Source organism: Acomys russatus, chromosome 10 (assembly GCF_903995435.1).
Source record: "Acomys russatus chromosome 10, mAcoRus1.1, whole genome shotgun sequence".
NCBI classification, from domain to species: Eukaryota; Metazoa; Chordata; class Mammalia; order Rodentia; family Muridae; genus Acomys; species Acomys russatus.
Genome location: NC_067146.1, coordinates 78,681,021 through 78,699,316, shown reverse-complemented (window position 1 = coordinate 78,699,316; position 18,296 = coordinate 78,681,021). Strand labels below are relative to the sequence as shown.

Sequence of the window (18,296 nt, the reverse complement as noted above, 5' to 3'; positions counted from 1 at the left end):
TGGTTTTGATTTTTGCTGTGCACAAAGCCATTGCTATGTGCACACAGGGAACATGTCCTTGGATGTGTTTATTTACCCATTAGCTCTGAGCAAGAGGGATGCTTGCACGGGCTCTTTCCTGGGCTGTCAGCAGAGTAGTTTTGTATACAGTGGGAAAATAACACATTAGCTCTGAGCCAGTGGAGCGTCATCCATCACATCTGCTTGGATAACTGTTTTGAGATGGATTTTGAGGCTTTGGCTGGGGCTCACCAGAAAAGAAAATTATGACTGATGAGTGAAGTCTGCTATGGGCAAGAAAGGGCAAACTGCTATGTACACATGCCAGAAACTATCCAGCTCTTATACAGGAACTTCCTAGGAAGGAACTGGCCTTGTGGCTTAAATTTTAGTCTGTATGCAGAAATATATTTTTAAAATGATATCATTATCATAAATTAAATAAGTTAGTTTATCTTCAGTATAGGACTCCTATATTCTTTATGGATTATTGTTTGTTTTTGAGGTATGCTTTTTCTATGTACTTCAGAGTGCCTTTTAACTTCAGGTAAAGCTAAAACATATTGCAGGTTTCAGTGTGTGTGTTTCCCTACAGACTAGGCTAGAAGGTAAATATATTCTTTGTGGGTCTTTGAAAGTCACCATTGAGATCGTAATAACCACAGAGCCTTTGGGGAGCAAAGAGTCTCTTCCTCTTCACTGACATGGCGCATGGTATCAGTCTCAATCACATCCAATCTCTGGTTGGGTTGCTGCATGTCAACACTCCAGATCGTTCTCAGAGAGGCATGACTGTGAGCAGGAGTAGTCCGCAAGGCTGGCTCCACACATGGGCAGGCGATGAGAGGTGCACGGCATTCATCTAGAAGCATGAGGTAAAGCTAGCATTATAGCTTCACAGACACCCAAGCAACGTCCACCTTTTCTTGGTTCTCTGAGCAAAAGTCCAAGTTTTCAACCCCAGTGAAAACTATTCTGTCTTTCCCCCAGAAACTAAGGATCAAACTATATTCCTGTTGGACCCACATCTGATGCCATCCCAACCCTCAATAGCACTTCTCATGGTCACGTGCAACTCTGGTTGTTGAAAAGGTGATCACTGTCAGCTTATACCAAGCTGGTGCTTTGGGCATCCCAATGCCACTTTATAGAACAGTCACTAGATGACAGAAGTTACAAGCTGATCAAGGAAGGAAAGAACTGATCTAAGTCAAGGTTCACCCTGAGTTAGGTAACCTAGACTCAGAAAGACACTCACTTCTAAATGGATATTAGCCCAACATAGATGTATTCTGAGAGACTCCACCCAATGGGGGATCAGGACAGATGGGACTTGCAGCTAGACTCTGGGTGGAGCTCTGAGAGTGGTATGGAAGAGTTGGGGGGTGGATGGAAGGACCCATAGGGTTCAGGAGTCCCATAGGGGGATCATCAAAGCCAGTGGATCTGGACCCAGGGCGGCCTGCACAAACTGATGCATCAACCAAGGACAACACATGCAGAGAACCTAGACCCCTGTGTCCAGATCTAGCCAATGGATAACTCATTCTTCACAGTTGTGGGGGGACCATGGACTGCCTCTGACATGAACTCTGGTCTCCCCCTTTCCCCGTATGATCACTTTTCCTTGGTGGGGCGGCACGGCTGCACACAGAGAAAGGGGAAGCAGGCTATCTGGATGAGACCTGATAGGCTGTGGGGTCAGAGGCTGGTGGCAGCCTCACCATCAGAAGAAGTCTAGGGAAGGCTAGGGGAGGGGAATAGGGTAGAAGAGGGACGGAGGGTGGGAAGGGGAAGATACAAGGGAGGGGATAACAATCGGGATGTAATCTGAATAAATTATAATAAATAAATAAATAAATAAATAAATAAATAAATAAATAAGTTAATTTAAAAGAGCATAAGTGGCTTTCCTAGCAGGCCCAGTTTGCATTTTCCCATTATAGCTACAGGGACTAAGGGACTTTCTTGGAGGGTTGTCTTTCACCCATGCCCCTGAGCCCTCACGATTTGCAGGCTCATGTTGTTGCTATTAAAAAAAAAAAAAAAAATAGGTGAGAATTGGTTCAGATGGCAGAGCCAGACAGCACACAGAAAGGGGGACTACCCTTCTGCAGTTTCAAGGACAGGCGCAGGTCGTTATACCACTAGCAGACGGTTCTTCAGTTGTCAGCAGGGACTGGGAATGGTCACCCAATGTTTCTAGCATGATTCACAGGTGATGGTCTAGGATAAGTATTATCCAAACCCACCCACGCCAGCATTTACATATTTACCAAGCTTCAATTAAAACACAGACAGCAGACCCCCCCTCCCCTCCCCGTGCCTCCCCACAGATGCTTTCAGATTAAATAACACATGCATTCTTTGATAGTAAATTTCAAAATGATGGGCATATGTCTTTTGCATGTAATGAATATAATTTTACTTATGAACATATCGGCAGTCTAGAAACTGGAAGTCAGAGACATGGCTGAGCCTCTATTTGCAAAGTATAGAGTGGCAGTAAAAGAAGAGGCTGCTCAGCCCAGCCTCAGCCCTGTCTCTTCCTTTCCCCCTTCTAATTCCATTTGTGGCATGCCTTGTTTGAGGCAGCAACTGGAGGTATTGCTCAAGCTTCCCTGCTGGAGGTTCTGAGTTAAATCAACCAGTGAAAGAGCTTGGCTGCTCCCCTGTACCAGCAGACTAGCCTCTGTTTGCTGAGCATCGAAGGGGCACACGGAGCCTCTGCACTCTGCATCTGTACTGAGAAGACGTGGAGCATCCTAGTCAAGGGCCTGAGAAGATGCAGAACGTCCTGTCACTTTCACATCCCATCTCTTCCTGCTCCTCAGAGGTCACCCTCTACCAGTCCTCATTATTTTCTCTACCACAAAAGATATGTAGCTCTCTACTGGCTCTTTGTCTCCAGCAACTAGATACTTAGGATGCAATTATCCTTATTTTTGTCTTTTCTAATTCCTACAAAGTGAGGAATGGTAAGGGAAGACATGCAGTTCTTATTTTTATAGATAGAGCAAGAAGAGCCCAAAACAATGAAATATAAATCACTGGCCCCAGATGTCTAGAGAGTAATGTCCATGGGAAAAGGTTAGAGGAAGAACTTAATACTAAGTCAGGCATGGTGGTGCACACCTGCAATGCCAGTACTCAGGAAGGCAGAGGTAGGTGGATCTCTGTGAGTTCGAGGCCAGCCTGGTCTACGAAGAGTCCAGGACAGCCAAGGCTACACAGTGAAATTCTGCCTTAAACAAACAATCAAACAAACAATCAAACAAACAAGCGAACAAAGCAAACAAAAGAACTTAATATTGCAAGATTGTTGAGGTCAGATGTGAGATTTTAATTATGAATTACGCATCTTTAGTCACCCTTCGAGCAGAAACACTGATTATAAGAAATTAGTCATAATGACAACATTAGTCAAGTGATAACATTGAACATTTTCCTAGAAGCTCACTATAGACATGCACATTAATAACTGCTTTTTATTTCACACCCAGATTTCAGTATATTTGCATAAAATAATAACAGTGATTCTAACGATTTCTATTCAGAACTTGGTGTTGGTTCAATTGATCCCCTTTCTTCCTCTATTTATGCCTTAAGCTTCCTACTGTTGTAGCACCAAGGAGACAGCGACGCAGTCATTGGATACATGTAACATGGTGGGCAGGTTGCCCTTAAGTCATGGTCCGCTTGGCAAGATGTGGTTTAACAGTGGGATAGGAGAGGGCAGGAAGGTGAACAGTGGAGCTCATTGACAGAAGCATGAATACATTTTAATGCACCAGCAAGCTTCTGCCGAGTCAGCAGCTGTATCACCATGTTGCAGCGGCTGCAACATGTTAGCATTCAGATTTGCATCTGTGGTTCCTTCACACTCAAGGATTATAGCCCCTTCCACTGCCCAGGTAGGAGAAGGGGGCCCAGCACCCAGGCACATGGTGGACAGGGAGGAAGAAACAGGCTTCAGGTGTCCATTCCTCTCTATTGGCACTCTACTTTTCTGGTGATGTCAGCAAATATGACCCAGGAATTAATATTTCATTTTTTTTAGTGTGAGGTATGTTAAAACTGACTAACATTTTAGGCTTAAGAGTCCTTTGCACAAACCTTTTGGGTTTGTCATGATTTTCATAAGGGCCTCTGCATTTCTCTTTTGTTGGTTTGTTTTTTCTTTTTTGAGACAGAGTTTCTCTGTGTACCCCTCGCTGTCCTGGAACTCACTCTGTAAACCATGCTGGCCTCAAACTTAGAGATCTACCTCTTTGCCTCCTGAGTGATAGGATTATAGACAGGGCCATGGCCAGGCAGACCTCTGCATTTCTAAGGCTCAGAATATTCCCTGTCAGATTATAAAGGGTTAAAATATAAGCAAATCCTGAATCACCATTTCTCATTTACCCGCAGTCTATGAACCTGCTTGCTGTCAAATCTAATGATTATGTCAATGGTTATCTTTTAGAAGACGATATCAAAGTGAAATGGAGCCGCTCTCTCACAGCACTCTGGAAGATAATATACATTATAGAGATGAATCCGATGTTGGTGGATACTCAGAGCTAGGGAGCTCTTGTTTTCAGGCACTCAAGGAAGTGCTGGACTCCAAGGCAACATTGATAAAAGTTTTTGGTGCTTCAAGATTAAAAAGGAATTTTTAGGTAAATAGACTGATTAATTAAATAAAAATGATCAAAATCAAATTATATAATGTAATGATCAACATTAGCTTTTTCAAAAGAGTATAGTAAAGCTTATCAATTGTGATAGAACATAATTTTCTCCTTAGTATAACACAGGTTATGCATAACCTGGAATCTTGAAACACCAACATTTTTATTTTTTTGGTGTTGAGGGTTGAACCCCAGGCCTTCATATGTGTGACAAGTACTCTGCTGCTCAGGTATACCTTAATCCCTAACATCCTGAAAGCCCGTGGCTTCCTATGGCAAAGTATAGGTCTCTGCCCTCCTAGGTGAGTGTTCATGTTGAGCAATGAAGCACTGCGCAGATAAGGGAAGGCATAGGCACAAGATGTGTCCACACTGCAGGTTAGCTCCTGATGGCCATGGTCCAGAGGAGCGGGTGGTCAGTTTCCACAGTGACGAGGCCAGACCCATCGTAGGTGTTAGAAGTACTGACCAGTGTTCCAAAGCCAAGCACATCATTTGCTGTGGGAAAAAGAGAAACAGATCAGTGAAAAGAGACTTTTCACAGCATAGACCAAGTCTATAAACAGCTACAATAACATATACTTTGATAGAAGTTATTCAAAAGCGGAATGGAGGAAACATATAGTACAGGGTTTTAAAGCCAACAGTTCCTACAGTGTTCTCTACCCATTCTTCCTAGAACTTGACATTGTATCATTCAAATTTTGGACTATGCATTATTATTATTATTATTTGCATTATTATTGATAATAAATTTCATTCCGTCTCTCCCACCCTTTATTTTCTTTACTAAATTCTAAGCTCAAAACACATCTCTCTCATGTGCCATTTACTTTCTTGCTTGCCTGGGTAAGTTTTATTTATTTTTTTGATAGTACCAAAATAACATTTTATAAAACCATTAAACTCTATAAGACACAGTACAAGTCATAGGGGACAGAAAACTAGATACCTAAAAAAGCATGGAGTTTGGGTCATTATTTTCGTCTCATAAAGGAATGCCATGGTGAGCATGGCTTATGTTCTGGAAAGTTAATGGGAACACAAAGGTCAAAGCTGACTTTCAGATGTGCGGTAGTGTGCAAGTTACAGACTCAGCTCAAGACAAAGGCAAGGGATCAGATTGTCCTTCAAGCTACTTAGCTACAGGAGTGAAGGTGTAAGCGTGAGTCATGCAATTAGCGTTTGTATATTTTCCAACATCACAGGCACACACATATAAGCATGTATTCTATTTCCTAACAAGTCAGCACCTTCTGCCTTGCCTATTCACAGCACTTCATCTCACCAGTGGGACTTCAAATAGGTCTGTTGCAAATATCCCTGATTAACAGGATTTTCTTGGTTAAAATGTGAAGAGAAACATGACCAGAAACAGAAACTGCCTTTTCCTTCAAAATATTACTATGCAGTTCCGTGCTTGAAGGAAATGGTCCAGTCACAAGGCTCACTCTCCACTAGAGGGGGCCTGCCATCTTCCTAAGGACACCTTGAAAATGCAGTTTACATCTCCAGTAACAGCACTGCAAGTCATCATATAGTCAGCATTGCCACTGGCACTTGACTTTTTTAAAATTAAAGTTTGTTATTTGTTTTTTTTTTGTAGATGTCAATGTCTTTCCTAATGCAAATGAAAAGCCACAAAGTAGAACTCTGCTGGAATGCAGAGCGATCTTTCTGTGACCACTACGGTAACATGCAATGCCTTATGGGAAGCTCCTATCTCCTGAACTGGAGCTTTATGGTTTCTAAATGATGGGGACACATGAGTATTTGTAGATCCAGACACCGTTACTGGGTGTGGATATTAGGGTTTGCGTGGAGGTCATGCTGGGGCTACAATAGTCAACTTGCTAAATCTCAATGGTAATCAGACTGCTTTCTCTCAAACTGTTTTGTTAGACTCCTCCCAGGACTAGTGATACACGTTTTCACAAACTGTTTTGGGGCAGTGTGAACTTTTGATATCATTTAATTAGTCACAAGGGCAAAAGAGAGTGTTTTAGAAGCCCTGCTAATTTCAAAGAGGAATCTCTATGGTGAAGAATCAAGTACACACAGTCACCTGAAATTGATAAAATGTGTTTTAACTTTAGAAACCAATTAGATGAAAATCCTAGTTTTAACTGAGCTGAAAGGATGACAGCTTACAATTGTTGCTACAGTTAACAGCTATGTACTAACTCCTGTCTGGTTTTATCCTCTCCTCCCCTCTCCTCTCTTCTCTCTCCCTTCCTTCCTTTCTTTCTTTCAAGATTTATTTATTTTTTATGTATACACTGCTCTGCCTGCACATGATCCTGTGTGCCAGAAGAGGGCACCAGATCTCATTACAGATGGTTGTGAGCCATCATGTGGTTGCAGGGAATTGAACTCATGACCTCTGGAAGAGCAGATAGTGTTCTTAACCTCTAAACTATCTCTCCAGCCCTTCTGTCTGGTTTTCTGACAGCTAACAATTCCAGGCTTTCAGAGGCAGGAAACCATATCATGTACCTTTATTCTTCTAAGACATGATGCATCCTACTTAATTTTCAAATGAGGAAAGAATTGAAATGGCCGTGTTAGGAATGAGCTCTTTTCAGAAAACAGTATAGTGAGCAAAGCAGCTATTCATAAGTTAGGTTTCATTCTATAACTTTTGTGGTTCCTCCAACAGCTAATTAATGACAACAAGTGTGTGTAATACCATCCCAGTTTACAGAAGGTGACCTGAAAGCAGCATCAATGAATAAGCTGAAATGAATAAGCTGAAACAGGACAATCCATTTAAACTTATGGTGTCACAGGGCTGAGTGGGAGCTACTGCTGTTATCTTGCTAAATGGACATGCTCTGTATGTCAACTTGCCTTGCTAATACTGAGTCTGACCATGGATTAGTGTTGCTGTCTTTTTTTTTTTTTTGGTCACAGAAGCTTTCTTCTGTAATGGGTGGTAGTTACTGTAGTGGCTCATAATTGGTTCAAGTGCTGAGAATGAGTCACTGGTTGAATGCTCAGCCCCTAATGGGGCATCTGTGTTAGCGCCCCATCAGACTTCCCGGAGGAAGGGGTAGAAAAAAATGTATGAGCTGGAGAAACAGGAAGGCTGTGGGACTGTCTTGTGGGCATGATGTGGCCACTGCTCTCTTGAACACATTACTTGCAAAGACTGCACTATTTTGGATCCATCAACAATTACAACATGGACAGGGAGGTGCTCACGAGGCCCTGCCTCTTCCTGACGATTTATCCCTGATAAGGGAGAGGGAGACATTTTTTTTTCAATAGCACAGTTATGGAGCCTAGCCTTACCTCTCATCATGCCTAGGAAAGCAACCTAATTAAACTCAGACACACACATACAAACACACACACACACACACACACACACACACACACACACACACACCAGGAAAGTAGAAGGGAAACTCACTTGGGAGGGTAAGAGGAACAGGAGTTAGAGTAGGTTAGGAAAATGTAATGGGAGAGTATGATCAAAATAAATTATATCCATGAAGTAATGTTATAACAAAACCCATCATTATTGTTATTAATATATGCTAATAAAAACTTAGGAAAGCCTAAAAATTTACTATATAATTCTAAGAAAATTAAATTTTTGAATACCACAATAAAAATCTTTACAGAAAAAAAAAAAGAGAGAGGCATTTGGGGTTGTATGATTGGAGTCCCCTCACCCCCAAACACCTGAGAGTTAATCTGGAAACAAAGAAGAGGCGGAGCACATCCCTAACCTGTGACATGTGGCATTGTAAATGGCTTGGATTTCAGAATATTTGAATATATAATGTTACCTTGAGCATAGAGCATAAGTCATTAACACTGTGTACACAAAAAACTAATGTTAACGTTATTTAGTGATTGCATTTTGACTGTTGCCTGTCACACGTGGGCAGTTGTGGGACTGTCCACTGGTGATGCCCTGTGTGTATACAAGTTTCATGTTATTGAGCAAGTTGGATTTTGAGATTAGGAGCACTCATCCTGAAAAAAAAAAACCTGTCAGAGTGAGTGGGCTCCATGTATACTGGGGAAAAGCCACCTTCTTATTTTGACACTAGACAATCTGCTTAGAACAGGGCTGAGTTTTTAGACAGTAGAGATACTCTCCTCTCTGGACTGCAGGGCACAGTGAGACACACACACTGCTCTAATCAACCAGTCATTCAGATGAAGTCCTGCTTCTAAGAAAGGACAGGAAACACACAACGAGATTACAAGCAACCACAGGACCTGCGCACGATCTTTCTCCTGCATCTCCTCTATTCCTTTTAAGCCATCTTCCTCATTGTGAGTGCTCAATTAGGTTGTTGGGCAGGCCTGACAGCAAGGACTGGTCGAGCTCCCATTCTAATCAAAATTCACAGGCTACACAGAGTTGGGGGTTGGCAGAGGCTGAACTTAACTTTTGGGTTTCATATTGTAGAGAACTGGACCTCAGAAATACAAGAGACATTTTCATAGACATTTCACTTTTCACCTTCTGACCCAGGTTCTCCCAGGGGTAAGGGAGAGAACCAGGAGATTGTAGAAAAAAAAAAATCATCTCTCTGTCAAAACAGTACAGACCCCTTCATGGGGAGGGCAGAAGTGTAGACCCAAGTTCAAAGCCCAGCTCTTCCATTCACTAACTCAATGAGTTATTTACTGCGCTCCCAGTTTCCTTAAAGGCAGAGCATGATTAAATAATCTCTGCTTCCCAGGTGTGGTATATAAAATACAGCATCAGATTTCTAACATAAAATAAATACTCAAGAAATTTTCATCTCATTTTAATTTCTCTAGCTACTCTGCTGAAAGAAAAGTTTAGAGTTGCCTCTTACAATGAGAGGAGAGAGACGTAATGATTTAAGCAGTTAGCAAATGCCTTCATGCAATTCATTAGCATACAGCTGGCTGCTGTGTATGGGGGAAATAAACTCACACCTTTTCTGTGTGTGGCTTCTGTGAAACACTTAAATCATTTTGGGTGGCTCCTCCCTCATGTATGTGTATGCCTTTGTGTGTTTTCCAGATTCAGCTGGCCCTCTTAGTATGTGAGGTCTATATCTATGGATTCAAGCAACCATGGTTTGAATATTTGGGAAAAGACATCTGTGCTGTTCTAACACACACACACACACACTATTTTTCTTGGAATCATTTCTTGAACAGTACAATCTAGAAACTACTTACATTGTATTTATATTATAAAAGATACAACAAGCAATCTATACCTTGTTGTGAAGACCCTTGGCTTATTCAATGTATATGAAGGGTATTTATAGATTGTGTGCAAATGCTGTGCAATTTTATAGAAGAGGCTTGAGAACCTTTACCTTATGGTACTCATAAGTGCCCTGGGACCAGCCAGCATGGATATGGAGGGATCATGACATTTATTAGAGCTTGAATGCAGCAGGGAGCAGAGATAAAAGGTGAGTGTCTCTGCTCCTAATGGTCTCATGTTTTAGTGAATGTGACAAGACAGGACAGACTCTGTCAGCTGTCATTCCAGGAGAATAGTGTCTCTTGGTTTGATTACACAGAATCTGCTTATGTGCCACACATGGGGCACTGTATAAAAGGCATATGGCATGCGATGTAAGTTATTTCAGATGATTAAGCCTTATGACTAGGTCAACAGATGCTTGTGTTCTCACCATGCTCATTCCAAGGGTTGAGTTCACTGCCCTTTAGGCAGAGGAATACCTAGAAGAAGCTGTGGGAAGCCTTCAGAAGAGTAAAATTTAAAACAGACCAAACTTAAAAAGTATCAAGAAAACATAGCCTGCCTCTGATAAGGCTAAGAAAAAAATAGAGTACTGCCTGAGCTTTGGGCAGGTAATCCACTTGTGCTCCTTTTAAGGCACCGCCTTTTCCCTCCTCGCGCCTGATCATGCCATTCCTGTTGGAAAGAATAGCTGAGGATGGACTCTAATAGCAAGTGAGATAACTGTGAAATGAAAAAAAAAAAAAAAAAAAAAAAAAAAAAAAAAAAAGCCAAATGCCTCCCTTGACCTATCCCTACATCCGGGCACAGCAGTCAGGACCCCTGCCACCTGGCTAATCTCACCTCCCTGCCAGCCTTTCTCTGCAGCCACTCTCTAATCCGTTCCTTGAATAAGTCACAAATTTTCATGGAAAATTTTGCGTCCCTTCCAGGAACTCTGCAAATTGAATCCACACAGTCTGAATTCACAAGAGAGCTTGTATCACACTTCCATTTTTCACTTTCCAGCGACTGAGTTAACAGTTCTTTGTCTGGTTTGAACATGACGTGGTTCCCTCTCTAAACACTCTTGGCATTAGATGGCAGCATTCTAGTTTAGGGCAGAAAAAGTACCTGGTGAGCCTGAAACATCCTGTTCCAAAAAGAGAAAATGATCCAAAAACATGTTTAGACATGTCAAAAGGACACAGCAGCTGGGAAAATCTGAGGTAGAAAAGAATACCGAGGGAAATGCATTACAACACATTTAACAACAACAACAACAACAACAACAACAACAACAACAACAACAACAACACCCAGACAGAAGGAGTGAAGAAGACCAACTTTAAGGAAGGAATGACAGAAAATCACAATTTTGCAGCAAGCAGTGTAATAACTGTGTCAGGCAGAAGCCATTATTAGTGCTAAATCACCAGCTGAAATGATGCTGGGAAGCGGGGATTGCACAGCATCCAAGTGCCACTCCCATGTTGTTCTCAATTTCAGAAGAGCAAAGGGAACAGCCAGATCCTGGGACCTTCAGATCTTAGCCAGATGATCAAGCAGCATCAGTAATAAGAGGACAGACAGTGGTCACGTGCCTCCTGAGCGGATGCTAAGGAGGATGCAGTACCACGTAGGTATTAGTTTTTGCTCCAAACTGCTTGACCTGAATCTAGAATCAGACAACGAAACATATACATATTGATGGTGAGGGCGGTGAAGAAATTAGCTGTCAGGATGCCTCAAATTAGTCAGTGTCCTGAACCCCCAAACTAGTGGAGAGACTTCTTTGCTTTGACAGAGTAAACAGGCGCATCAATTAAAGACAATGCACGGCTTTTTAAAAGTAGGTCTAGTGTTTCAAAAACTTGAAAAAAAGGAATTGGACAACTTTGATAATGTATGCAGATCGTCTGAGTGCCATTGCCTTCTCGGGGCTATACTTTTCGGTAGTGGGTGATGGAAATTTAGTCATGTGGGAAGATGTGCTGGTCCTCAGGAGAAAGCTGGAGAGAAGGTCAGTGGGATCCGAGGGAAACCTTGCCCTCCCGGCATCTGTATCCTCATAAGCTCAGTCAGCGCTGTGGCTAGGAAATGCAGACTGATTTACATTTAGACCACTCTGAACTGAGGAAAATTTGTCACATCAAGGAGAGGTTGTGCACCTGAGATTCAGCTTCCGAGAGAAGAGCGAGCACACAGCCTGTGAAGAGGCAGAGAATCCTGTTGTCGGCACACTGCAGCTGTCCAAGGACAGCCTTTCCTTTCTCTTTGATGTAAAGGGGCCTGGACATTAATGCACATTGTCCAAGAGAACGCTCAACTGGGACAGTGGCGAATGACACTTGCTCTTATGCTTGCCTCTGATAATAGTCACACTGGTCTTACCCTCTGAAGTTTATCTCCCCAAAGGAGTGCACTGGACACTCCTTGAGGTGAGCACTTAGCCGCTTGGTAGCCTAACAAGAAATCATCAAATGAAAGCAAGGAAGACACTTCCTGCATTCACGGATGCACTCAGCAGTCACACATGCATGTGCCCTTGGTTGAAGCCTGGAAGATGCTCATTAATCGATTAATTTTTATTTTTACTTCAACTCAGTCTGCTATCCGAAACCAAAATTTGACCAGGAGAGTTCTGTGACTTGGAGGAATCAGAACTAATCATTCCAGTTTGAGACAGTCTTCCAAGATTAGTACTTTCAAATTCAAACATTTAGGTCTGACTAAAATAAGCAAAACCCACATTTCTTTATTAAAACACATTCCCCAATGTTACCTCAATAGTGTATTTTACTCAGGGCAGGCTCTCTGGAAGTTAAAGAGACAATCACAACTCCTTGAAGAAATAAAGAAAAGACCATTGGGTTTATGGGACAAAAAGGGCCATGTTCATGTCCATAAAAATGCAAACAGTTTGTATTAATTATTTGGGTTAAATTGTATAAAACTGGCTGGGATGTTTCATTGTGGACAGGGAGTCTGAGATCTACATGTGTGTGCCCATACTGCACTGATGGATTATAAAAGGGCTGCTCTCCTGCACTTGGTATCTGGGACTCAGCACAGGCTCCTGTGGACACTGGCCTGCTGGAAACCACCCACACAACTATGAGAAGGATGACAGCATGCAGTGAAGATGACATCCGGGGCCAGGGCCAGGTTCTCCTCTCGGGATGCCTGGCTGGAGAACAGCACAAGTCATGCACTGCAGCTGGGCCTTGGTACCACCCTGGAGAACAGTTGGCTGAGCTTTCCCTTCTACTACTCCAATATCCCATGATTTTGAGGAAAATATTTCTCCGGTGACCTCAGCATCCATTTAGAAGACACCAATATTGTCTGTTGCAGTTATTGCTCATACTGGTAAGGTGAAAATGAATGTGTCAATGCCTGCAAAGAGCTCGGACTTCTCCAGAAAAAGCACTGAAAGTCTGTATTATATCATCATTTCATCTGCACCGAAGAGGCTTTGAAGTCACATTTGCTTCCATCCTTCAAATGTCAACTGAGATTATTGTGAGTATATCAAAAAATGCAAATGACATAGAAAAGTGAAGAAAGATGAAAGGTGTGGGGGAGTACAGGATTAATGCATAATGTCAAGTCTGCAACTGCTACCTTCCACCAATAAGTGAAAGAGACATAATCCCTGCCTTTAGAATTCAATAACCAAGCCAACTAACCCCAAACAGGCAAACAAAAAACAACCAGCATCAATATGTGGGTGAAGAAAGAATTTCAAAGGGCTATTAGTGCAAGATGCTAAACTCCCTCAGATGAGAGCAATGAGAGAAAAGCAAGAAGGGAAAAACTGAGACTTTCTTGTGAAAAACCAACACAGAACTGTTGAGAAATAGTTGACCATGATTCGATTGAGCCAGTCTGTTTCCCTGGCTCCACAGCCGCCTCTTTACGCCTCATGCTGTGATGACTTGCCTCCATCACCAGAAGGCTCAGGTGCTGATAGCACCTGCTACCAATAGCTAATCATGGGTAATCAGGGTATTTTATGTTGTGGGCAGAATTTGGATTAAGTTTTCCTGTGGGGAACAGACAGACATGATGAAAATATGGAAGCTATGAAAGCCACTGCTCTAGTCTGGCTTGAGACGTGGCAAGAAGTAAACAATGTCCTGTGGTCTTAGGAAGACAGGGAGGGAGATCTTGTAAGCCTACTTTCTAGCCACTGTTGCCACCCTTGGAGGTCATATAAAGACAGACTGTCTCACACACTTAAAATTTTATTTCTTGGAGCTTCTAACTCTGCATGTGGCATTCGTGACCTCATGGTGGCATTAGCATGCAAAGTGCTACCACCTGCATTCACTGTTCACTTATCCTAGTCTTCCAATTAGGTGATAACCTCCTGTGGGCATACAACGTGACGTGTTCTACCTTAGCATAGGTGTGTGATCTGGAAGGACATTATCTATTAGCTTCATGGGTACCGCATGCAAAGACAAGGCTGCTCCAACTTGCACCCATCGCAGTAGCTGGCTCAAGTCTATGCTTACCTCCTAAATCAAATGGATCTTAGGCAACATCCAGGACTTCAAGGAATGAAGTTTGGGAGCCATTTGTCTAAACCCATACACTTTATAACAAGGCGGGGAAATAACTCCAGAGACCTCACTGATCTTGGACACAGCTCTGGAATTCATGCCCCCAGATTCTGGTGTCACACACTCTTTACCATGGCACAGTCTGTCCTCAACCTGCGGATACGCTCATCAAAATTAAATGGCTGGTGCTACTTATTTAGTATTTAAATTAGTTGAAAATATAACTGTGTTTTTTCTTCTTTCTTTCTTTCTTTTTTTTCAGTGCTTGTAGGTTGACTTAACTTCGTAGGTTTGAGGCCTGGACAAAATCTGATTCATGGGTATCCCATCCCTGACTTATTAATAAGGTAGAGACTGTGGGCTTCACAAAAGGACCTGAACTGAGGGACATTATACTGAATATTTTGTTTTGTTTAAAGGCTCAGTTCTGTTGTAAAATGCTGTAGGAGTGTCTTATTTCAGTGCTACCCAAAGTTGAATAAAGCAGTCTTAGTCACTGTCATAAGTGAGAAAGAGCAGATAATCATATGGGCATAGCTGCTACATTTAGGGTCAAAATTCAGATTTAAGTAAACATACTTTGCTACATATGTCATATACGCATGACATAAGAATTAAAGGGACTAGAGATGGCTCTGCAGTTAAGAGCACTGGCTGTTATTCCAGAGGACATGGGTTCAATTCCAAGCACCCACAATGCAGCTCATAATTGTGTGTTACTCAAGTTCTAGGGTATCCAATACCCTCACAGGCAAAACACCAATGCACATAAAATAAAAATAAATAAATTACCAAAAAGAATAAAAGGTGAGTTCAGTAATTTATCTTCACTTTTCAATATGGGAAAAGCATTTCACGGCACAAAAAGACTAAAACGTCTGCATGCTAGGGACATAGATGTGGCTATCAGAAAAGGTGTACAAAAATCATTGAAACTGAAAGAATGAAAATTAAGGTTTTCAAGAAATTTCTCACTAATAACAACAAAATAAATCAGAATTTGGAGAAAGAAATGAAGAAAGACAATTTTAATATAGAAAAAAAATTCCATAAAAGCTGTCATGGTGATCAACCATCAGAGCTGAGGCTCAGGGCTTCTGCCGATGGCATCTGACAGCTCCTGCCCTGCATGTCTGTCAAGGGGAAAGTGTGTCTGCAAGATTAACTCATTCCTTTTCATCTAAGAGCCTAGACAACGCGCCTGGGAGCAGATGAGGGCCCCACAGATGCTCCGCCCGCGTTCAGCCGTCTGACGCACCGTGCTTCCGCTGTGCCTTGCTACACCTTCTTCCCGCTGTCCCCTATCACTCGGCCGCATGGCCAGAGGGGGTGGCTCTCATCTTGCTTCAATATTCTACCTACTTATTTTGTTCAGTATTTACATACACATCAACAGAGTCAGGAAGGTTTATTTACTACGTTTGTCATTTCAGTGGGTCGTTATTTTCTGAATAGTTTAAATTTCTGGACCATAAAAATATTTTCCAGAAATTCAGATTTCTTTTCTAAATAGTAGTTATCCTTGTGTTTATGGAGATTTGCCTGCCTTTGCCTCCCAAGTGTGTGCCACTACTGCCTGGGTAACCTAGTGATTTCACATGTCACAAAAAAGGACAAAGTCAAGGTGAAAAACACTTTTCTTTTTTAAGTGTTAGCTATTAAACATATTGAACCCTATCAGATACTCATCAGGCTTGAGGACTCTCGTGCAGCCTCATGACCCTCACATACAGAACTTTAGTGCATTAGATCAGCACTGCCAAGCTTTGCAGCTAACGACGAGTTTATAACACCGCAGTTGGCTGCACTTAGTCCAACCACTAGTAAGTGGGTTGTGAAAACTGCCAGCCTTGCTGTGGCAAGTGATATATGCTGCTGGCTTCGAAGATGCGAAAGAGAAGGATCTTCTGTTTTGTTTTTGCCACAAATCTAGTGAACAGAAAAATGTATTCAGTTCCCAGTTAAGAGGCCACTGGAACTAACAGGAAAATATGAAAGTAACCAATTAACTTCTGTCCAATCTTTTTCATCTTAGTTATTTTTATGGCATTTCAGGATTAAGAGATGACAACTAAGCCAGGCACACACCTGCAATTCCAACATTCTGGAGGCAGGGCAGGTAGAATGTCTGTGAGCTCAAGGCCAGCCATACAAAGCTGGTCCAGGAAAGCCAAGCCAAAGGCTAGACCGATAAACCCTGTCTCGAAAAACTGAGAGAGAGAGAGAGACAGAGACAGAGAGAGACAGAGACAGAGAGACAGAGAGAGAGAGAGAGAGAGAGAGAAAGCGCGAGAAAGCGCAACTAGAATGAGGAAGAAACTACTACACCTTGGCATGCTGTCTCTCTTTAAAAAAGTAAAGAACATTCTCATTGGGTGCATTCATTTGTCATTTAGGATTTTTTTCTAGTCCTTCTACTTTCTTGAAACACATTTTGTGACAATGTTAACATTGTCCACACAGATTATCATATAGTTTCTTATATATGAGAATAACCCATAAAGGAAAGAATGGGGAATTGTATATATTCTTGCAAAGGGTTTTAAATTATAAGTGTGTTCATCCTCTTTAAGTGCAAAGTTTATGGTGAAAAATTTCACAGTACTGTGCTGGATTTTGTTATATTCATTAATAAAAGAATGGACTGATTGCTTAAAACTGCAGTGCCGTGGAAAGGTTGCAATGGCACAGGTCTAGAGGCTGCTTACCTAATTTCAGGTTAGCTTTAGCCCCTAAATAGTCATTTCCTGCCCATGTCTGTATCAGAACTAACATCCTGTGACTAAGATAGAAATTACCTTTTGGAATTTGTTTACCTAACAGACCACTAGCTTCTACCAGCCCCAAAGGAAACAGTGCCACCAGCAAGCATCTGAGATCTATAGAAAGGCTTCCTGCATCTTGCTGTAACTGCCTCTTTGATGTTCCCATGAGTGCATTTTAAACTGCCCTTGATTTATGACTTCCTTTGTTCTGTAAAAACACAAAACTTCACGAAACCACTCTCATGTGGTCTCATGGAACTTGAGGTAAGCTACATCTGTGTTTCCCAAGCCATAGTCACTCAAAATGGATCCAGAATGACCTCTTATCCCCTCTAAGGGGAGAGCTGAGCTTTTTGCATCACCGGCTGTTTTGTACTCACACTGGAGCAGTTCTTGATCACTATAATTTGACAGCTTTAGAAATCCCACTTCATTAGGGAACTCCCCAATGTCTCTCCTTCTCTGGTTCACATTCGCACAAAGTTATGAATATGACCATATACTTCCCCAGTCCACTAACTCCTGCGACACACGAGCCCAGGCCCGGCAGCTGGCATCCCTAGCCGACCTGCATAATTAACAACGGGCTTAATATCAACTACACTTGGCATATTTATTGAATGAATAACTGATTGGTAAGACCAAGAATGATTGCTCTCTGTAATAAATTGAACTTGAACTTCCAAGTCTGTTTACTCAGAAAGCCATGGCCCTGGTCAAACCACACTCCTTTGGTATTAATTTGCCCTGAGCTCTCAGGCCAATGGTTTTTAACTGATGTCACAGGTTTCCTTCTCAGAGCTTTGCATTTCCTTAAAAAGCTGCTTCTCATCGAAACTTAAAAGTCCTGGGGTTTTCCTGAGTTTATTTAAAGTTGCATCCAAGCCAGGTGAGGTAGTGCATGCCTTTAATCCCAGCACTTGGGAGGCAGAGGCAGGTGGATCGCTGTGAGTTCAAAGCCAGCCTAGTCTACAAAGTGAGTCCACGACAGATAGCCAAAGCCACACAGAGAAACCCTGTCTTGAAAAACAAAACAAAACAAAAACAACAATAACAACAAAAAGTTGCATCCAGGTTATCTTACACGGAC

The 18,296-nt window shown here is 42.1% G+C and overlaps 1 protein-coding gene across 2 annotated transcripts in view; it reads right to left on the bottom strand.

The window, feature by feature from the left end:
* Positions 1–4,842: 4,842 nt before the first annotated feature.
* Tpk1 (thiamin pyrophosphokinase 1) overlaps positions 4,843–18,296 on the bottom strand; it is a 316,448-nt gene continuing 302,994 nt past the window's right edge. The window contains exon 7 of one of the 2 annotated variants that reach the window (XM_051152466.1): positions 4,843–5,174. In XM_051152466.1, coding sequence (XP_051008423.1) covers positions 4,947–5,174 — 228 coding nt within the window. In that variant the 3' untranslated portion in view covers positions 4,843–4,946. The remainder of the gene's footprint in view (positions 5,175–18,296) is intronic. The other variant, XM_051152465.1, reaches the window with a different exon arrangement.